The following is a 23,955-nucleotide window of genomic DNA, read 5'->3' on the forward strand; positions in this document are numbered from 1 at the left end:
CAGAGAGGGAAGAGAGGGTGTTTTTGTGTAAATGTACGGTATTGTGTGTGTGTGTGTGTGTGTGTGTGTGTGTGTGTGTGTGTGTTTGTGTGTGTGTGAGTGAATGTGTGTGACTGTGTGTGTGACAGTGAGGGAAGAAGAGGTGTGTGTGTGTGTGTGTGACTGTGTGTGTGTGTGTGACAGTGAGGGAAGAAGAGGTGTGTGTGTGTGTGTGTGGTGTGTGTGTGTGTGTGTGGTGTGTGTGTGTGTATGTGTGTGTGTGTGTTCACCTCAAGCGCAGTCTGATAATAATAGGGAAGATCACTGACCACTCGTCATCAGCTACCACACACACCCTGGACAAGATCACTGACCACTCGTCATCAACTACCACACACACACCCTGGACATGATCACTGGCCACTCGTCATCAACTACCACACACACCGGGAGGATCACTGACCACTCATCATCAACTACCACACACACAGGGAAGATCACTGACCACTTATCATCAACTACCACACACACCCTGGACAAGATCACTGACCACTCGTCATCAACTACCACACATACCCTGGACAAGATCACTGACCAGTCATCAACTACCACACACACACCCTGGGCAAGATCACTGACCAGTCATCAACTGCCACACACACACCCTGGACAAGATCACTGACCACTCGTCATCAACTACCACACACACCCTGGACAAGATCACTGACCACTCGTCATCAACTACCACACACACCCTGGACAAGGTCACTGACCACTCGTCATCAACTACCACACACACAGGGAAGATCACTGACCACTCGTCATCAACTACCACACACACCCTGGACAAGATCACTGCCCACTCGTCATCAACTACCACACACACCCTGGATAAGATCACTGACCACTCGTCATCAACTACCACACACACAGGGAAGACCACTGACCACTTGTCATCAACTACCACACACACAGGGAAGATCACTGACCAGTCATCAACTACCACACACACTCTGGATGAGGACACGGCTGATGAAGTCAGAAGAATAGGACATCTGTGTGTTTTTGTGTGTGTGTCTGACAGAGAGGGAAGAGAGGGTGTTTTTGTGTAAATGTACGGTATTGTATTTATGTGTGTGTGTGTGTGTGTGTGTTTGTGTGAGTGAATGTGTGTGACTGTGTGTGTGACAGAGAGGGAAGGAGAGTGTACGTGTGTGTGTGTGTGTGTGTGTGTGTGTGTGTGTGTGTGTGTGTGTAAGTGAGAGCGAGTGAGTGTGTGTGTGTGTGTGTGTGTGTGTGTGTGTGTGTCTGACAGAGAGGGAAGAGAGGGTGTTTTTGTGTAAATGTACGGTATTGTGTGTGTGTGTGTGTGTGTGTGTGTGTGTGTTGTGTGTGTGTGTTTGTGTGTGTGTGTGAGTGAATGTGTGTGACTGTGTGTGTGACAGTGAGGGAAGAAGAGTGTGTGTGTGTGTGTGTGTGTGTGTGTGTGTGTGTGTGTGTGTGTCTGACAGAGAGGGAAGGAGAGTGTACAGGAGTGTGTGAGTGTGTGTGTGTGTGTGTGTGTGTGTGTGTATGTGGTGTGTATGTGTGTGTGTGTTCACCTCAAGCGCAGTCTGATTGAACAGTGTGATGAACTGAGCGGTCAGCAACACCACCACCTCCTCCTTCAGGAACTCTGGAGAGACAAGAGTATGCAATGAGGAGCAGAACTCAACTCCACTCACACACTCACACACACACACACACAGACCAGAACACAACTCCACTCTCTCTCTCACACACACACACAGACCAGACTCAACTCCACTCCACTCCCACACACACACACACACACACACACACACACACACACACACACAGAGACCAGAACACAACTCCACTCTCTCTCTCACACACACAAACACACACACAGACCAGCAGTGGTATAAAGTACTAGAAAGCAATACTTGAGTAAAAGTACAAGTATCGGGACTAGAAAAAGACTTTTTGGTAGAAGTGAAAGTTACCTTTAGAATATTACTTAAGTAAAAGTCTTTTAAAGTATCTGATATATATACTGTATTTAAGGAATCAAAAAGTAATTTTCCCAACGGAATTCTCCCACTACCCATCCCGGCCTGATTCAGTCTTCCTCTTCTTGACTGAAGACAAGTCCCGCGATGCTAAATAGCCTTTCACAGGTCACTGAGGCAGGTAGCGGAGTGTTCAGCTACACAGAAAAGCTGTCAATGTACAGAAACATTTCTTGCAAACACGGCCACAGGTGTATGATCGTTCTTATTCACCACTACCCTGTTCAATCGAAGTTCACCACTATCGCCGGGTGGTCGCCTATGATAACGGAGGTCCTCCAGTAGGTGCTCAGGTTTCCATGGCGGTTTCAGTTGTGCGGCCCTCCTTTTAGCAACAAACAGCTGAAATAGGCGTGCAGAAGGTATGGGCGGCGTAATGCAATCTAGGAGCAGTGATTCGCCAAACCTCCCTTATTGCAGTATTTTTTCTTTCTAATTTTATGTTTTAGTAACGAGTAACGAAGATGCTTTAAATGGAAATATAACGGAGTAAAAGCATACATTTTATCTAGGAAATGTAGTGGAGTAAAAGTGAAAGTTGACATAAATTTAAATAGCGAAGTAAAGTACAGATACGTAAAATTTCTACTTAAGTAGTAACAAAGTATTTGTACTCCGTTACATTACAACACTGCAGACCAGAACACAACTCCACTCTCTCTCTCACACACACACACAGACCAGAAGTCAACTCCACTCCCACACACACACACACACACAGAGACCAGAACACAACTCTCTCTCTCTCTCTCTCTCACACACACACACAGCAGAACACAACTTCACCCAACCCCCCCCCCACACACACACACAGAGTAGAACACAACTCCACACACACACACACACACACACACACACACACACACAGAGTAGAACACAACTCCAACACTGAAATCGGTGTTAACCTTTCCTCCAGTTCCTGGTTCCGTGTAAGCACAATAAGGAGAGTGCTTTCTGACCCTGGCTCTACATCGAGGAAGTGTCCGGCAGGCCTCCGGTGCACTGGTAAACTACAACTCGAAGCTCTTAGCACACTTCTGCCACAACCATCCTCCCTCATGCAGTAAGTACGTACTGTACATTTGATCTATATAGACCTTTCATTCGACATTTTGTAGCGCATTAAGCTATAGTCCGACTCATTTTCATTTCAAAGTATCTGTGTTGGCTTTTAATGTTTCAATCGGAAACCCTCTCGGAACAGATTGAAAGGGCCTATAGTAAATTTAAAACAAAATGTAAAATTTCTTTACTACACATACTACCATCCCATCACTCTTCAAAGCTGCCACCATCATACCCGTGCCAAAGAAATCATCACCATCATGCTTCAATGACTACCGTCCTGTAGCACTCACGCCCATAATCATGAAGTGCTTCGAACAGCTAGTCATGTCACACATCAAAGCCACCCTACCCCCCACCCTGGACCCCTTCCAGTTTGCATACCGAGCCAAACGATCCACGGAGGATGCAATCTGCTCTGCCCTCCATCCAGCCCTCACCCACTTGGACAATATAGACTCATATGTGAGAATGCTGTTCATAGACTTCAGTTCAGCATTCAATACCATAATACCACAACTCATCAGCAAACTGGACAAGCTAGGATTCAGTACCTCCCTCTGCAACTGGCTGCTGGACTTCCTGTTGCAGAGACCACAAGCAGTATGTGTCGGGAACAACACCTCAAGCACTCTGACCCTGAGCACGGGGGCCCCTCAAGGGTGTGTGCTCAGCCCCCTGCTCTTCACACTGCTAACACATGACTGTACAACCACTCACAGCTCCAACCATCTGGTGAAGTTTCTTGGGACTACACAACACTGGTGGGCCTCATCACTAAGGGCATGAGGCTCACTACAGAGAAGAAGTAGACCTGCTGGCTAAATGGTGCAAAGACAACAACCTCCTGCTGAATGTCAGCAAGACCAAGGAGATTGTTGTCAACTTTCAGAGAGGCCACAAACAACTGCCACCACTATCCATCGACGGAGATGCTGTGGAGAGACTGAACAGCACAACATTTCTGGGGGTGCACATCAGCGGCGACCTCTCCTGGACCACCAACACAGCATCACTGGCGAAGAAAGCCCAGCAGCGCCTCTACTCTTGGCGCCAAATTGAAGAAGGCAAGTGCCACGCCCCGATCATGACTACATTCTACAGAAGGACCATAGAGAGCATCGTGTCCAGCAGCATCACAGTGTGGGGCGGAAGCTGCACAGATCAGAACAGGAAGACCCTCCAGCGCATTGTTAACACAGCTAAGAGGATCATTGGAGCACCACTCCCTCCCTGCAGGACATTTACACCACCGCCTCACCCAAGAAAGCACTAATGATTGTCAAGGACACAACCCACCCTGCACACGAACTGTTCAGCCTCCTGCCCTCTGGAAAGAGGTACAGGAGCCTCTGCTCCCGCACCATCAGACTTGCAAGTAGCTTCATCCACCAAGCAATCAGGATGCTGAACAATCTACCCACTCTCCCATCACTGACAGCCCCCCCCACCCACCAGCCAGCCAGGAACCTGGGAACCTGGGATCCTGTCTAGCCTAACCCCCCCCCCCCCCCCAGCCCGCCCTGTGGAACTGCACTGTGACTCGCAAGAGCCCTAGCGTGTTGCTGCTTCACATCAAGCCTGATATACTTGAAATTACTGCATATTAATGTAAATATACAGGTCACACAAGCACAAGTTTAAACTTCATGTAACTGTTAAGACTATGTAAATATACAACACAACTACCTCTATTTTGTTGATATATGTCCTATATTTTGATATATGTTCTATATTTCAGTCTCGCACTTTAATTTAATGTTTATTGTCTATGGCTATGTCTATGTCTAAAGTATGTCTATGTCTGTATTTAAAGTATGTCAATGTCTGCATGGGAAAGTAAGAAACAAAATTTCAATTCTTTATATGACCAGTGCATGTAAAGAAATTGACAATAAAGCCGACTTGACTTGACTTGACTTGACTTGACTACATGCACACAAAGACACTACGCCAGGCGATTCACCATCAATGGTCCACTGTCCACCATTCACCACATAGAAATCATAGATGTGATAAGATTAGTCATTGGGACAGAGTTACATGATTAAATGCAGCCTTTGCGATTAGCTAATTGCATTTGTTCAAATTGCAATTTCGATTAAAAAACAATTGATTGTGCAGCCCTAACACTAAGCCCCTACACTAGACTGTCCAACACTAAGCCCCTACACTAGACTGTCCAACACCCCCCTCAGTCAGGGCCCCTCACCTCTGCTGGCGCTCAGGGCCTTCAGTGGGCTGCCACCGGCCGGCTCTGGTTCCAGTTCAGGTGAGTCCGGCCGCGGGCCGTGAGGAACCGTTCCGTTGGCCACCGGTGTGATGTGCTCTGTGGGCACGGTTCCGTAGGAGCCCAGAGATTCGTGGGCCACCAGCGGCTTCCCCTCCTCGCCCTCGCTCTCCTCCTCGCCCCCCTCCACCACCACGGCCCTCGCCTCCCTGGGGCTGGACTCCTCCTGCGGTGGGATGTCCCAGTACATCAGCATCACGGCCACTTGGAGCAGGATCCACATGAAGCACATGAAGAGCTGGAGACACAAACACACACGTCATCAACATACACACAGCCGACACAAACACACACGCATCATCAACAAACATACAGCCGACACAAACACACGTCATCATACAGCCGACACAAACACACACACATCATCAACAAACATACAGCCGACACAAACACACACACACACGTCATCATACAGCCGACACAAACACACACACACATCATCAACAAACATACAGCCGACACAAACACACACACACACGGGTCATCAACACACATACAGCCGACACAAACACACACACGTCATCAACGTACATACAGCCGACACAAACACACACACGTCATCAACACACATACAGCCGACACAAACACACTCAGATCATCAACATACAGTGGGTCCCAGTTAAGTTTGGACGGGTTCCTTCATGAATCACGCACCCCATTTTCTCAGCAGAAATGGCAGAAACTACAGTTGACACAAACAACCACAAGGTGTCACTTGGGAGTTCTGCCACTACTATTTTTGATGCGACTTGACTTAACTGCTTCCATGGCGAAAGTGAGCCATTACCAAAAATATATGATAATACAATGGCGTGAGTTTATATATCTTATACCCTATTTGTCACGGTTACTTAAAGATGTGATAGTGTAACAATAAGCGCATGAGACTTTCAGCGGGGGCACAGGAACTTAAATTGATCACGGTAGTTTAAGTTTAACAGACAAAACATTCTCATATGAAAATGTAGATGCAATTGTTGTAAAATGGTGCAGCTCCTTTAAGAAAGCCCGTGCAGGGGATGGAAAGAGAGAGAGAGGGATGTGTGTTAGAACTGAGATGCGTGTGGAAAAAGTAGTAGACGTGCTGTTGAGACTGAGCGAGTCATATTCAAAATAATGCAAAAAATAAATCCGCAGATAAAACCAATTATCCTCATTCATTGTAACCGCAGCATGCCTGCTTGCCGACGTTCAAACGAAAAGAGATATCAAAAGCACCTTTTGCGTTTGAATGTAGCACAATTTTTTTTTAACAGCTGGACAAATGATTTAGCTAATTGATTATAGCCTGCACACCAGCAATTGTTGAACATTTACCTGTACAAGACAGTAGCCCAGCCTAACAAGCATGTTGCATGTTGTAGGCCTACTGTAGAAATTTCACTTAAATTGCAACCACAACATGCCTGCTTGCCCGGCGTTCAAACGACAAGAAAAAAGATATCAAAGCAACAAGAGGGTTGAGTCTGAATGACACGGAGTTCAGACTCATATTGCTCCTCATAACCATCTATAAAGAAAGTGTTTTTTTTTTCTTTTTGAGCACGTCCGAATCACAGGACATTACGCACTGGACCTTATAATAGGCTCGAGATATAATTCCAAAGGGGGCAGATAGGGGCCTACTGCACTTAAAACTTAAAAAGATTGAACGAAGCTTCCCGAAATTTGAAATTGCGATCAGTGACTGGCATCGGGTGAAGATTTTCGAAGTTGAACAGGCTATTAAAAACTATTTGCGCACCTCAATGTCACAGGAGAGTATGGAAGCATATGGGTAGCTTTATTCAAATGAGAATGCAATATGCAATATGCAATTCAAAAAGACATTACATTATGCAATTGACAATTCATTATGCAATTTAATATTGCAATTTGCAATAATATCCAACCAATTGTATTTTAATCTGCAAAGTGACAATGAAATCTAAAAATCAATTCCTAATTTTGGTTAAAAAAAAATAGAATAAACATGGATTGAATTGCATTCCATTTTGCCATGGTACTTCAGTCTCAAAATTCAAATGGCAATTCATTTTGCATTTCAATTTTCAATATTCAGTTTTCATCATTTAACTGTCAATTGTTTTGCAATTTAATATTTAAAGTGCAATGTAGGATTGCATTTTAAAAACATATTTGGCAAAACTGTCAATGCCAGCTTGAAAAGATTTTGGATTATTTTGGGCAAAACGTTTTGCCATCGTTTTGAGGCATTTTAATAACTAGCGCTTAAGAAATTAAGAAAGAAAATTAAGAAATAGCGCCCCCCTCATGATTGCATTGCACTTTGGTCACGCTCTTTGTGTTGCAAAACTCGTCAAGGCGGGAACTAGGCTACATCACTTCTTGCCATATTAAATTGCATAATGAATTGTCAATTGCTTAATGTAATGTCTTTTTGAATTGCATATTGCATTCTCATTTGAATAAAGCTACTCATATGCTTCCATAGGAGAGACTGGGCTCTCCCTTCTATGAATTGAAAAAGATGTTATGCTACCTGCAAACTGGCCTATGATTTCATTGCTGAGTTTGCGGCAAAGCAAAACAATGTTTTTTCAGAGTCAGGATATGGCGAGTCAGTGTCATTTATTTGTCCAATGTTAGCCTACAGACCAGTTTCCATAGTGCACATCTTATCAACAGTTTGAATGTCGTGTGTGTTTCTGCTCATTGACAAACACCGTTTCAGCACAATGATTCATGCCCAATTAATTTTCCCTGTTAAAGTGTTCGCCTTTGTTACACTATTTGGTTTTGTGATGTAGCCTATGATAAACACCATATGGCCAAATATGTGACTCAGCTAATGTTATAGGCTACATCAAGCTATCGCATGATTTCATGCACGTAAGTTCATGCATCTGTCAAGTTCACACAGGGCCTCGCACCATCTGTCAAGTTCACACAGGGCCTCGCACCACTTTGCTAATTTGCCCTGCAGCTCCTCCTAAGACAGCTGGTGAAAAGTTCAAAAAAACGCGGATAAACCCGGAAAAGTTGACAGGACCATCTGTCAAGTTCACACAGGGCCTCGCACCATCTGTCAAGTTCACACAGGGCCTCGCACCATCTGTCAAGTTCACACAGGGCCTCGCACCATCTGTCAAGTTCACACAGGGCCTCGCACCATCTGTCAAGTTCACACAGGGCCTCGCACCATCTGTCAAGTTCACACAGGGCCTCGCACCATCTGTCAAGTTCACACAGGGCCTCGCACCATCTGTCAAGTTCACACAGGGCCTCGCACCATCTGTCAAGTTCACACAGGGCCTCGCACCATCTGTCAAGTTCACACAGGGCCTCGCACCATCTGTCAAGTTCACACAGGGCCTCGCACCATCTGTCAAGTTCACACAGGGCCTCGCACCATCTGTCAAGTTCACACAGGGCCTCGCACCATCTGTCAAGTTCACACAGGGCCTCGCACCATCTGTCAAGTTCACACAGGGCCTCGCACCATCTGTCAAGTTCACACAGGGCCTCGCACCATCTGTCAAGTTCACACAGGGCCTCGCACCATCTGTCAAGTTCACACAGGGCCTCGCACCATCTGTCAAGTTCACACAGGGCCTCGCACCATCTGTCAAGTTCACACAGGGCCTCGCACCATCTGTCAAGTTCACACAGGGCCTCGCACCATCTGTCAAGTTCACACAGGGCCTCGCACCATCTGTCAAGTTCACACAGGGCCTCGCACCATCTGTCAAGTTCACACAGGGCCTCGCACCATCTGTCAAGTTCACACAGGGCCTCGCACCATCTGTCAAGTTCACACAGGGCCTCGCACCATCTGTCAAGTTCACACAGGGCCTCGCACCATCTGTCAAGTTCACACAGGGCCTCGCACCATCTGTCAAGTTCACACAGGGCCTCGCACCATCTGTCAAGTTCACACAGGGCCTCGCACCATCTGTCAAGTTCACACAGGGCCTCGCACCATCTGTCAAGTTCACACAGGGCCTCGCACCATCTGTCAAGTTCACACAGGGCCTCGCACCATCTGTCAAGTTCACACAGGGCCTCGCACCATCTGTCAAGTTCACACAGGGCCTCGCACCATCTGTCAAGTTCACACAGGGCCTCGCACCATCTGTCAAGTTCACACAGGGCCTCGCACCATCTGTCAAGTTCACACAGGGCCTCGCACCATCTGTCAAGTTCACACAGGGCCTCGCACCATCTGTCAAGTTCACACAGGGCCTCGCACCATCTGTCAAGTTCACACAGGGCCTCGCACCATCTGTCAAGTTCACACAGGGCCTCGCACCATCTGTCAAGTTCACACAGGGCCTCGCACCATCTGTCAAGTTCACACAGGGCCTCGCACCATCTGTCAAGTTCACACAGGGCCTCGCACCATCTGTCAAGTTCACACAGGGCCTCGCACCATCTGTCAAGTTCACACAGGGCCTCGCACCATCTGTCAAGTTCACACAGGGCCTCGCACCATCTGTCAAGTTCACACAGGGCCTCGCACCATCTGTCAAGTTCACACAGGGCCTCGCATCTGTTAAGGCACTCGATAGGCTATGGTAACAAGCTGTGTGCGTGACTTTACAATATGAAGATGTGATAATTAATAATCAGAATCATAATTTACTATTAAAAGACTTTTAGTCATATAACTGCTTAAATCCAGCTTGCTCTAAAACAAATAAAAATGTGCAAATGCGACAAGATAATGATAGACAACCAGTGTGAAACAAGTTAGACTTATAATGTTTAAAAACTTAGAAGCTTAGAATTGGAGTGTGTTTTCTTAATTAAAAACATAAATTGTTTTTGCTAGAATAACCTGTTATGATTTTGCTTAAATGTAGAGAGTGTTTTTCTCGAACATATAAGAAAGTTTGCTTATAAAATTAAATTGTGTTATAGAATTAAAGTGTGTTATTCTAAATGAGATGTGCTTTGAACAGAATGTAAAGACAGAATGTAAGAACATGATGTACCAGCTGTAAGAAACTGTTTGTCAGCAAAACAAGAAGCTGACTGACAACTAAGCAAAAACAAAAAAGCAGAACCATTGTTTCATGGTGAGACATAATACCAAACTTGGGCGTGTTCTGCCTGACCGAGAGGGGTCTAAAAAGAGAACAGCCCCTTCATCAGGGTTCTTGGTTCTTCTTTTTCCTTTTCTTTGGACCGAGCATTTAGCCTTTAGACTTAGACACTTTTCATTCCTTGTATTTTTTGTTACATACTGCACTGACACACACAGGAGTAGCGAACTCAGCCAGGCATTTGGGAAGGAAAGTCCTATGCTCCAGGGCAGACAAAAAAACAAAAAGGCTTTGTTAGCAAATTTATTTGGCGCGTCAAATTGTTTATGAAGCTAAAGTCTAGGACCCGTTGTGGTCTAAATGCACATCACACACCCAAGCGAGGATACGGAAATCTGTCTAGACAAGAATCCACAAATAATAGGGTAGTTGATTTTCTCTTAAATCTGGACGGCCAGACAAACGTCCGTAGTGAGTTTCTAACCTCTCTCAGATTTTGATGACAAACAACTCTTGCAAATACAGCTCTGAATTTCTTCCTCTTTTAGTGAAGTTAACCACATTTTGAAGTACAAGTCGAAGGGAACAGGGAATAGCGACTAAGAGATAGAGAGAGACTCTGAAGTGGTCTATTTTCCTTAGCCCCTAAACCCCAAATTAGGGATTTTGATTCAGATAGGGAGAGCCTCTCCATCAAGTCAATCCTCTTGTTTCGATGTGTCGATGTTTTTGACTAACGAACATCGAAACGTTAGTCAAAGTTTAATAATGTTCTGCACCTTTTACTAAAGAATAAAGAAAATTAAGAAGACATCTGAGCTGCACCGGTGTCTCTCCTTCTCTCTAACACTTTTTGGCTCTGGCTAAATATTTCTAAAATCATTTCAATTCATCATTTCATGAGTTTCACTAGTCACATGTTTTAACAAGGAACAATTGATCTAATAACAGACGTGTGTCGAAAATTGACTTTATTTTTCATACGGAGAAATAACATATGCAGAGTCTAACCAAGGTCAATCTTGCCAAAAAAGCCCTCAAACCTGAAAACACATGAGGCAAAAGTGCAAAACATCAATTCAATTCAAATTCAAAGAACTTTATTTTTCCGTTAGGAACTTCACATGTGGAAGAGCATCAGGGTGTGTCCATACCCAACAATACATACAATAAACAAACACACACACACACATCATCTTCAGCCCATACTAGACATATGGCAGATAATAAAAACTTTGCTGAGCCTGATGAATAAATAAGTTGTTAATATCTCCACAGTGGAGGGACAATAAATAATAGTTAAAAAGAGTCCAAGGTGTTAAAAGAGAGAGAAGACAGTTCAACCATTCAAAAGTCTAATGGATGCTGGGACAAAGCTTGACAGGGCTCTATTTGTCCTTAGTGTAGGTGCTCTGTATCTGTGGCCTGAGGGTAGGAGGCAATACTGACTGTGTATTGAGTGTGTGTGATGTCCAAAGTGATTTGTTTTGCTTTTTGCTTAGTCCTTTTGTTGTATATTCTGGTGAGTGATTCCTGCTGTTGTCCAGTTATTTTACTGCTCAGTTTGATGATTCTGTTTAGTGGGTTCCTATGGATGTTGGACAGTGCTCCAAACCAGGAAGTGATGTTGAAGGTGATTATGGATTCAATGAAACATCTGTAGAATGCTGTCAGAACGGATTGGTGGACCTGGAGTTTGCAGAGTTTACGTAGGAAAAAAGACGCTGCGCTGACACTTGGGTAAATGGTATCGGTATTTGTTTTGAAGTTGAGTTTGTGGTCGATTATTGTCCCATGATATCTGTATGTGTCAACCCTCTCTATCGGCTGGTTGTTGACAGTCAGAGTGGGGATGGTGGGGGGGGGCTTTCTGAAGTCTATTATTAGTTCTTTTGTTTTAGTGATATTGAGATCAAGGCAGTTCCGGCTGCACCAGTTTGAAAAAGTGGCCAGCTCAGACTGTAGCTGATCGGATGAGTTTGTGGAGTCCATGATGACAGTGTCGTCAGAATACTTGATGTATGTAATGTCTGGGTTTGTGCTTCTGCAGTTGTTGGTGTAGAGCAGGGGTTCTCAAAGTTTTGATTGGTGAGGGCCAATTTAGGAACCCAACATTGAAGTGAGGGCCAATTCAGGAACCCAACATTGCCAATTCAGGAGCCATTGAACTGATTGAACTGAGGGCCAATTTAGGAACAACATTGAACTGAGGGGCGGGAGAAAAAGAAAAAAGAAACCTGGAAAATAAATCCCATTTGTAACCACGACCAGGTTCCATCTCTACAGTTTATATGTATTGCATTAAACACATTTTATTTCATAACTGAGGCTAAACCTGGCAAAAAATGCAATGTACACACAATCCCTGCGGTTCTCTACCCTCAACAGACAAATTTGGGATATAACAGTTCTGGTTGCAGTCCATTTCAAGTACAAACAGTCTCAGTGTGCCTTGCTTCTTATCAGCATAGGCCTTATTCAGGGCCAATTCCAGCTACCAAAGCACCACAGGAAAACCTGACGGCCACGAAAAACCACTAAACGGAGATTCATTCTTTTCAAATCACACAGTACAGTTGTACAGTTTTAACAGTTTCACAGATGTTGTCAGATGTTATCGCGGGCCGCCATTGGCCCCCCGGCCGCACTTTGAGAACCTATGGTGTAGAGTGTAAAGAACAGGTGAGATGACAGAGCCCTGTGGAGCACCTGTAGAGATCCTTCTGGATGAGCTGAGGTGGCCGTTAACTCTCACTCTCTGGTGTCTGTCTGTCAGGAATGAGAGCACCCAGAGTATGAGGTGGGGATTGACCTCCATCTGGATAAGATGTTGTCCCATTATATGGGGTTGCACAATGTTAAAGGCACTCGAGAAGTCTATGAACATCAGCCGTACAAAGGACTTGGGCTTCTCAAGGTGGGTATAGGCTCCATGCAGCAGCTTCAGTGTGGCGTCGTCTACCCCTCTGTGATGTTTGTACGCAAACTGAAGTGGGTCAACGTACTTACTGACCTCCGCCTGTAGTTGTGTGATCATTAGCCTCTCAAAGCCTTTCATGACCAGGGATGTTAAGGCCACGGGTCGGTAGTCATTGTCGCAGGTGGGGTTACTCTTTTTAGGCACAGGGCATATGATGGAAGATTTCCAGACTGAGGGGATAGAATGTTCAGCCAGTGAGCGGTTAAAGAGGTGGCAGTAGACACCAGCAAGCTGGTTACTGCAGGCCTTCAGCAGGCGGCCACAGATCTGGTCTGGCCCTGGTGCTTTATTTGGCCTCGTTCTTCTCAACACCAGCTCAACCTCCGCCTGCTGCAGCTCCCGATTTACATAGCCCGGCATCCTAGCAGTGAGCTCCTCTGTCAGTTTCTCCCTCTCCTGCGAGTAGTCCAATTTCTCGAACCTGCAGTAAAACTGGTTGAGGTTCTCTGCCATGTCAATGCAGTCTTTTTCCCCGGTGGTGGATAGAGCTGAGTTGTTGTTGGGGAGGCCAGCTAGGGTTTTGACTCCTTGCCATGCATCTCTTGGCTTACCTTCCAGGAAGAGTTTCTCAACTCTCTCCTTATATTCCCTCTTTGCTGCTTTTAATTGTTTATTCAGTTTATTTTGAATGAGTTTGGACTCAATTTTATTTCCAGAGAAGAATGCAATTTTCTTTTCATTTAGAGTTGATTTCAGGGCTTTTGTTATCCAAGGCTTGTTGTTAGAAAATACCTTAACAGTCTTAGTAGGGACAATCATCGCCTCACAGAAAGTTATGTAGTCGGTTACCACATCTGCAGCCGACTCTAGGCTCTTGCCCAGCGTTAGCACCTCCCAGTCAGTGCACTCGAAGCAGGCCTGAAGAGTCTCAGTTGCAGCATCATCCCACTTTTTCACCTGCTTCTTTAGAACACCCTCCCTTTGCAGCTTTGTGCGATAAGCGGGGATGAGATGGACAACGTTATGGTCCGCAGTACTGAGAGGAGGTTTTTTACATGCCTTATATGCGTTCTTTACATTACCATAACAGAGGTCGATTGTTTTATCGCCTCTGGTAGTGCATTTAACATATTGTTGGTAGGTGGGAAGTATTTTATTCAGTCTACAGGCATTAAAGTCCCCAAGGATAAGAACAGGTGAGTCAGGCTGGAAATTCTTTGATCAAACCAGTAATCCAAGTAGGCATACGATGTATCATTCAATCACTTCAGCCAACTAGACACGGGAGAAAAAATTTAAACAAACAAACAAAATGCACGACAGGACGCACGAGGGACGCTCTCCACTTGTCGCCATTACAGCGCCATGTAACTAAACTAACACGCACATATTTTTGTATTGCAATCATTGTAGCCTACAGTTGTAACAGCGACAGCGTAACAGTCGTTTTACTCCCCGTATGCGCTCATTATAAAGAACGTTTAACGTGTCCCAAAAACAGCTATCAACTAAACGTCTTATAAACAAGTATTGCCAGGAGCAACACCTTGCAAAAAATGATAACAATAGGCCTAGGCCTTTATATGGCTCTGCTCCTGCCTAGAATCGAACTCAGAACTGCCTGAAAGTTGTAACCTGTTCTGGAAATACGCGCATTAACCCACTCGACCGCCAGACAACGCTATCTGCTTCGAGTAGGCCTATTGGGTAGGACTGTAGCCTACACTGGTTGCTGTGGCACAGTCTTGAGTGGCCGAATTCGTTTTCCTTTATCATATGAATGCTGTCATTTTGTTAACATTACTGTTAAGGAGATGCTGTAGGCAAAGGCTATATTTAACATCGTTAGTGTAGTAAAACAAATCAGAACTATTCACAAGGTTTCTGGGCAGCATATTTATGTTCTGTTAGCAAGTTTAACTTCTCATGACTGCCGACAAAGTAGCCTACTGCCAGCTGACGAAGCTCTCATTTTAAAACATTACTGAGAGACAGGCACTGTACAATCAAGACATCTTGCCACTGAATCCAAAACTATGTTTAACATTATGTACAAAGCTTATAGGCTACAGTGGACTGTTGCAGGGGCTGCTAAAAACACAGAGAAACGCACTGAAAACTCGGCCAATCACAGCCCTTGCTGTCGAATGCTCCGCCTGGTTCGACCGTGGAACGCCACAGCGGACTATGCTGCCCCCAAGCAGCTGCAGTTGTACTTACATTTCACCCAGCTGCGTGATTCACCTTGATGGTGAATAAAGTGTCCATTCTTAACTGGGACCCACTGTACATACAGTACATACACAAACACACACACACACACACACACAACATCAGCATACATACAGCCGACACAAACACACACGCGTCATCAACATACATACAGCCGACACAAACACACACACACGTCATCAGCATACATACAGCCGACACAAACACAAACACACACACACACACACACACACACACACACACACACACATCATCATACAGCCGACACAAACACACACACGTCAATAACACACATACAGCCGACACAAACACACTCAGATCATCAACATACATACAGCCGACACAAACACACACACACACACACATCATCAACACACATACCGCCGACACAAACACACACACACGTCATCATACAGCCGACACAAACACACACGCGTCATCAACATAGATCCAGCCAAACACAAACACAGACACGTCATCAACACACATACAGCCGACACAAACACACACACACGTCATCATACAGCCGACACAAACACACACGCGTCATCAACACACATACAGCCACACAAACACACACACACGCCATCAACACACATACAGCCGACACAAACACACTCAGATCATCAACATACATACAGCCGACACAAACACACACACGTCATCATACAGCCGACACAAACACACACACACACGTCATCAGCATACATACAGCCGTCATTCAACACCAGATCAACATACACACAGCCAACACAAACACACACACGTCATTCAACACCAGATCTACATACATACAGCCGCACAAACACACACATGTGGGATCACATGATCATATTGATAAAAAGGGTTATCAGCAGGCCTGCAGCTATCATTAGAGTTTTATGCAAAACAATACTGTCTGATTATGACCACATATACAAGCAATTCTAGAGGACTGGTAGCCACGCAACCAACAATACAGATTTATGAAAATTACACACAAAGGAGACAAATATTGTTCTTAATACACACAAACTCATCACTTGAATATGGATGGTAATTCACACACAGACATCCACGCAAAAGCATGTGTAAGAGTTGTGAGTTGTGAGTTGTGCACTAGTTTTCCTCTTACCCCTGGTGAAGTGTACTTATTGACCACAAACGGACCCAGCTGGAAGTCAAAGAGCCGCAGGAAGAGGTTGAAGGCTGGACCTGTAGTGAGGAGAACATTCCATCTGCCTGTATGAACTCAGGGGCAATACAGACTGCCTGCCTGTATTAACTCAGGGGCAAAATTAACTCCAGGGCAAAACAGACTGCCTGCCTGCCAGGAGATAGCATTGGGATCACATGCCGACACACAGTACAGTACGCTACAGTATGTCTGTTTAACTGAGCAACCCTTGAGGAATTAAGCTAAATGTAATCTTTACTGATATAAACACGTTTGCCACCCTCTGGGGTCAGTCTACTGCATGTTCTATGTGGAATTTCATTCATCTATAAGAATAAGACTCAGTTACAGCATCCGCATGCCTTCTCATATTCTATCTAAACAGTGCACAAGACTCAGATAATGTTTTTGCCTAAACAGTGCACATGACTGATCATTTGTTTGGTTTTGGCTAGACATTTTGAAGTAATGTAATACAAACACTGTCCCAAAAAATGCCTTTTCAGCTTTGAGTCACATGTCAGCCATCAGCACATATCTGCATTTGAGCACTGGAGCTGGACAATGAAATGCTGTTCCAGGTGGAGGCAGTGTGTGTAGTGTGGAGATGGGTGTGTACTGTAGGCCTGTGGTACAGCAGTGTGTGTAGTGTGCTGCTTGTGTGTGGGGGCTGTTATAAGCTAGTGTGTGTAGTGTGCTGGTTGTGTGTGGGGCTGTGGCATGGCAGTGTGTGTGGCATGGCAGTGTGTGTAGTATTGCAGTGTGTGTAGTATGGCAGTGTGTGTAGTGTGCTGTTTGTGTGAGGTAGGCCTGTTATAAGCTAGTGTGTGTAGTGTGCTGGTTGTGTGGGGGCTGTTATAAGCTAGTGTGTGTAGTATGGCAGTGTGTGTAGTGTGCTGGTTGTGTGGGGGCAGTTATAAGCTAGTGTGTGTAGTATGACAGTGTGTGTAGTATGGCAGTGTGTGTAGTGTGCTGGTTGTGTGGGGGCTGTTATAAGCTAGTGTGTGTAGTGTGCTGGTTGTGTGGGGGCAGTTATAAGCTAGTGTGTGTAGTGTGGCAGTGTGTGGAGTAGGGCTGCAGCTATCGATTCTTTTTGTAATCGATTAATCTAGCACTTTATCGATCGATTAATCGATTAATCAGATTTTTTGCATTTTTAAACGACCAAAACAAATAATTCATTAACGAAAATGACATTGCTGTAAAATGATCAAGCAATTGGCACAGAGGTATTTATTCTAACTCCAAATTTTGGCTCCAAAACTAAGCCCATTTATTGCAATTTACCCATTTAGTGTTTATAAGTGCCAGTGCCAACAATTAAATAATGTTCAAAATGTTCTCTGTAAAATTGCAGCCTCTTGTGCATGACTTAGCTGGGTGAACAAAGCTGTCCATGTTATGTTGTGAAGTGCTGGGAGGGAGAAGAGGGAAAGCAATTTCATGTATTAATATGCACAACAGGTTTCATGCTGTAATCTAGACCTGACATCAAAGTAAATATCTGTTTTATGTAGATTTCTACACCTGCAGCATTTGGCATTAGGCTACTAAATACAAATACACAAATACTACAAATAATTTCACCATTACTAAAAAATAGCCTACCATAAGGCTACTAACAAATAATTTCACCATTACTAAAAATACCCTACCATTAGGCTACTAACAAATAATTTTACCATTAGGCTACTAAAAAATAATTTCTAGGGTGAGGCTATTTGCTATGGTAACCTAGCAACCTGTGTGTGTGTGTGTGTGCACACATGCGGTGCGTGAGGGAAGATGAGGGTGCATGCATGTGAGGGGTTCTTTTTTAGGCATACTGTCTTGCAATTGAACATGAATAAGTTTACTAGGCTACTTAAACACATCAAAGCTAAACATTATATCACAACATCGCTACAAATATAGTATGTGATTAAAATCAGCCAAAATCAATGTAGGCTACGTAGCTAGATAGGCTAGATAGATAGATAGATAGCCTACATTATAGACGCTTGCTGAAACAGCATGGAGTGGATGTTTTCGGGTCAGATGCTCGTTCTTTTCCTTTTTGAGTATGTAATGATCCCAAAACTTTATTTGAAAACTTTAGACATTCTCTGCCATTTATGGACATCTTGACTCCGCAATCACGCCAGCTAAATTCAGAATGTATCACGATTCACGCACTAGTGGTGTGCTTCCTGAACAACAGTCCGTGTGGAACAATCAGATCCCTGTGCGTATAGTGCGCATCATAGGAATTTAACGAGGCTTTTTTTGTAATTTTTGTAATCGAGTTATTCGAGTAACTCGATGAATCGTTTCAGCCCTAGTGTGGAGTGTGCTGGTTGTGTGGGGGCAGTTATAAGCTAATGTGTGTAGAATGGCAGTGTGTGTAGTGTGCTGGTTGTGTGTGGGGCTGTGGCATGGCAGTGTGTGTAGTACAGTCTAGTGCGGTGGCATAGTCCCGGTCTGAGTGTGTGGGTTTGAGCCTAGGGTTGAACTGCACAGTGGACACCATGCACATTCCTATAGCACCAGTCTGTGTGCAGTGGACACCATGCACGTTCCTATAGCATCAGTCTGTGTGTGTGCAGTGGACACCATGCACGTTCCTACAGCATCAGTCTGTGCTGCAGTGCAGTGGACACCATGCACGTTTCTATAGCATCAGTGTGTGTGTGTGCTGTGCAGTGGAGGCAGGTACCCACCGATGAGCAGCCCAGCCTGCCGGCAGGCCATGACTGCGGCGAACACGGTGGACCGGTCCTCTGGAGCCGTGCTGCGCGTCAGGAAGCCGAAGATAGACGAGCCGGCACCAGTGCCAATGCCTACACACATAACACACACATAGCACGAGCATTACACACACATCAGCAGAACACACACATCAGCATAACACACACATAACACACACATAGCACGAGAATTACACACACATCAGCATAACAAACACATCAGCATAACACACACATAACACGAGCATTACACACACATCAGCATAACACACTCATCAGCATAACACACACATTAGCATACACACATAACACGAGCATTACACACACATCAGCGTAACACACGCATTAGCATAACACACACATCAGCATAACACACACATATCACACACATAACACGAGCATTACACACACATCAACGTAACACACACATCAGCATAACACACACATAACACGAGCATTACACACACATCAACGTAACACACACACATCAGTATGACACACACATCAGCATAACACACACATCAGTATAACACACACATAACACACAATCAGCATAACACACACATCAGTATAACACACACATAACACACAAGTAACACGAGCATTACACACACATCAGCGTAACACACACATCAGCGTAACACACACATCAACATAACACACACATCAGTATAACACACACATCAGTATAACACACACATAACACACACATCAACGTAACACACACACATCAGTGTGACACACACATCAGCATAACACACACATCAGTATAACACACACATTAACACGAGCAACACACACATCAACGTAACACACACATCAGCGTAACACACACACACACACATCAGTATAACACACACATCAGTATAACACACACATAACAACACACACATCAACGTAACACACACATCAGTGTAACACACACATAACACACACATCAGCATAACACACACATCAGTAACACACACATCAGCGTAACACACACATCAGCGTAACACACACATCAGTGTAACACACACACATCAGCATAACACACACATCAGTATAACACACACACATCAACGTAACACACACACATCAACGTAACACACACATCAGTATAACACACACATCAGCATAACACACACACACATCAGCGTAACACACACACCAGTATAACACACACATCAGCATAAACACACACACACATCAGCGTAACACACGCATAACAAACACATCAGTATACTGTAACACACACATCAGTATAACACACACACATCAGTATAACACACACACATCAGCGTAACACACACGTCAGCATAACACACACACATCAGTATAACACAAGCATCTCAACAAGAGTTGTACTTAAAACATGTTGGGATATGGGAAGACTTTCATCACAATTTGACAGGGACAATGCATTAGATTGTAGATACGGATTGTAGATACGGATGCCCTAATACCACCTCTTGGCCAAATGGCCCTTAAAATGATAAAGAACAAAAGATCTGGCGATTAAAAATATATACCTGCGGTCAGTCGACTAGCCAGCAACAGCCATTTGGAATAACCCATGAAGTACATGAAGTTGCCTGCGAAAAGAAAGCCACCATTTCAGACTACCGGCACGGACATAATTCAGCTTGGAACAGTCACTGCTAGCCTTTAGAGAAGTATGTTCATTTTACTGACTGAACACATCAAATTGATCCCTGAAGTTCATTCATTCATTCAATCATCCAGCATTGTATAGACTGAATTAAAAACTGAAAAAAGTACTAAAAGGAAAAACATACAAACAAAAAATAGAACATGCAAACAGGTGGGTAGTTTCCTGACTTTCATCAAATAGTCTTTAAATGTTTTTTTCTAAACATTTCCGATATTGAGGGGTAATGAGTCAATGAGTCGTTCAAAGGTCCTTTTGAAGTCCTCACTGTACAGTGGTGTCTAAATAGCATTTCTAGGTCAACACAGCTATGCTATTATTACTTATTCATGTTTTTGACACCCTATTAAGCCATCTATCTACCTATCTATTACAGTACATTACATTATCATGCCTTTGTACTGTCTGTGTTCAAGTTACAAATATATGATAAAACAATAATAACTAATAATGGCACCAGTGTAAGAAAAGGGATGATGACTTTTTGAAGTCTTGCAAAAATGAGTCCTTTGATCTAACAACAGCTCAATCCATATGCAGTGAAGCACGCAACGGTCATCTGTGTCAAAGTGAACACAGGAACAACAAATTAGGGCACTCTATGCAGCACCTGCATGAATAAGTACAAACCTTTTACGTAAAGGGGATAGTTTCACTCTCTCCATGAATAGCTGTGTTTTCTGATCTAAAATAATGACGTTTGTTTGACCCCTTTTTGTCAGTTGTTTCAGTAGCGACTCCTCCTAACAATGTATGTGCTAATCAAGTTTGGATAGCTGTGTGTGTTGTATGACGGCTCCTCCTGCTTTGCCTTCCTATTCTACTATTGATGGATGCCACTTGGCTATCTTGTTTGGCAGGTTTTGGCAAAATGGCAGAATAAGAACATTTGATGAAACAGGTGTTCAAATGGAACTCTCCCAACTTTGTGGGGTTGTGTCAAAAGATACTTTTATCACACTCATACAAGTGTTCTATTACTTCTCTAGCACAAGTGGACTGTCAAACGGTTAGCTGTGTAAACTTTTTCGAAACTGTTAACGGAGTAAAAATTGTGTGTGGGGAGGGGGTGTGGGGAGGGTTGTGTGGAGAGGGGTGTGTGTGTTTGTGGGGCTGTGTGGGAGGGTTGTGTGTGTGGGGGTTGTGTGGGGACAGGGTTGTGTGGAGAGGGGGTGTGTGTGTGTGTGTGTGGGGGAGGGTTGTGTGTGGGGGGGTGTGTGGGGAGGGGTGTGGGGAGGGTTTGTGTCTGGAGTCAGTATGATGTGTGAAGTCTATCTGCCCAGGGTCAGCCAAGGTTCTAACAAAAGAGTTACAGTTTGTCCCATCCACTGCTGCGTCCATCTGCCACACACAGGCCATCACAGTCACATATGGCCACCGTGAAATAAACTGGCAATAATCTTTCCTTCCTAACTTTCCTGATGAAAATTTTTACAACCATTATTTTATATCTTCTATATTTTATGATATATGAACTGTTTTGGCACATGAAGGGATGTGCATTTATATGTCTCTACATCTTCAGTGATATCAATGAAATTACAGTAGCAGGCATTAGTAAAGTTAGTTTAGCCAAGCTTTGCTTTATACTGTATGTTAAGTCTTTAAAAGCATTTTTAAGACTGATATACCAAAACACCTACCAACAATCTCAAAGAGGTTGGCAATGAGAATGATCTTCTTGGTGGTGCGCGTGCGGTCGGACCACAGGCCAAAGAGCGGTCCGGAGAGAAGGCCGCTGAGGCTGAAGGCGGACAGGCCGAGACCCAGGAAGTAGGGAGCTGCGCCCAGAGTCTGCAGGTACCTCCATATGGTGGGCAAGATCACCGCTGCAGTGGGGCAGAAAGGGAAGCCAAGGGTCAGCCGTTACTCGATCTAATTTGTGCTTCAGGGGGTAGAACGGTCCAATTAGTACTCATCACAATAGTCTACACAGGGAGATGAGGACCATTCTAAATAAACTACTTGTGACTGCATACCTCAGCACAACAATGAATGGACTCGTCAACACTAACTCACTGTCTCTGACTGACAGACTCACTACAGCCACTGAACTAAGTCAGAAATGCCCTTCTTCACTATACACATCCCAGGGTTGCCCTAAGTAAGACCAGGATTTAAACACGGAGGTCTGAAGATGACGATGACAGTTTTAAGAGACTAATGTAAAGGCAAATGTTAGCCACCGTCTTTTTTAATTTCCCAAAGCCATGGTAAAACCAAGTAGGCTACATGGGAGTAGCTTGCAATGCCTGTATGACCCACTCACAGACTCAGGAGGCAAACATTACCCAACACTAAGTAAGTTAACACAACTTAAAGCAATACTAAATTCCAATCCTTTGTGAATAGGGTATTTTTTTTTATTTAGCCATAAGCATACGCAGTTATTTCACTGTCATCCTGGACATCCTACATTAGGCTACATCAGACAGCAGGCCCATGGCCTGGCAATAGCGTTTGACTACCTGCCTGAGGTTCCTGAGTGACACTCAGTTTATTAGTGATCTCACTAACAACATTGTCCTTGACAGAAATAACGTCTCAAGAGACAATACAGCCAATTTAGTTTTTAGTCTTGTTTGTAGGATAAAACGTAAGACCTTACCGTATTCAATTCCACTGAAAAGGAAGATTAATCCTATTGTAAAATATGTGAGTTTCTTCTTTCGTCGATAGTCCATCTTGTTATTATCTGCAAGTATGCCAAATAAGTGTTTGTGTTATTTTCATGTATAGTCAACGACAGTTTCGGAAAATAATCGCCATTTCAGCGGTGCTTCTTTTGGAAACAGGATGGACGGACAACATAACTTAATCCGAGGGACATTGCGTCCAATTAGTGCCAGGCAGAG

The 23,955-nt window shown here is 44.3% G+C and overlaps 1 protein-coding gene across 4 annotated transcripts in view; it reads right to left on the reverse strand.

The window, feature by feature from the left end:
* LOC125300380 (major facilitator superfamily domain-containing protein 8-like) overlaps positions 1-23,955 on the reverse strand; it is a 106,209-nt gene that overhangs the window by 10,712 nt on the left and 71,542 nt on the right. For 3 of the 4 annotated variants that reach the window (XM_048252277.1, XM_048252278.1, XM_048252276.1), the window contains exons 3-8: positions 22,744-22,929; positions 20,961-21,023; positions 19,423-19,542; positions 16,682-16,761; positions 5,329-5,644; positions 1,581-1,654 (exon numbers count right to left, since the gene is read on the reverse strand). In XM_048252277.1, coding sequence (XP_048108234.1) covers positions 1,581-1,654; positions 5,329-5,644; positions 16,682-16,761; positions 19,423-19,542; positions 20,961-21,023; positions 22,744-22,929 — 839 coding nt within the window. Of the gene's footprint in view, positions 1-1,580; positions 1,655-5,328; positions 5,645-16,681; positions 16,762-19,422; positions 19,543-20,960; positions 21,024-22,743; positions 22,930-23,708; positions 23,796-23,955 lie in introns of all 4 variants that reach the window. The other variant, XM_048252279.1, reaches the window with a different exon arrangement.

This window comes from Alosa alosa, chromosome 9 (genome assembly GCF_017589495.1).
Source record: "Alosa alosa isolate M-15738 ecotype Scorff River chromosome 9, AALO_Geno_1.1, whole genome shotgun sequence".
Classification (NCBI taxonomy): Eukaryota; Metazoa; Chordata; class Actinopteri; order Clupeiformes; family Clupeidae; genus Alosa; species Alosa alosa.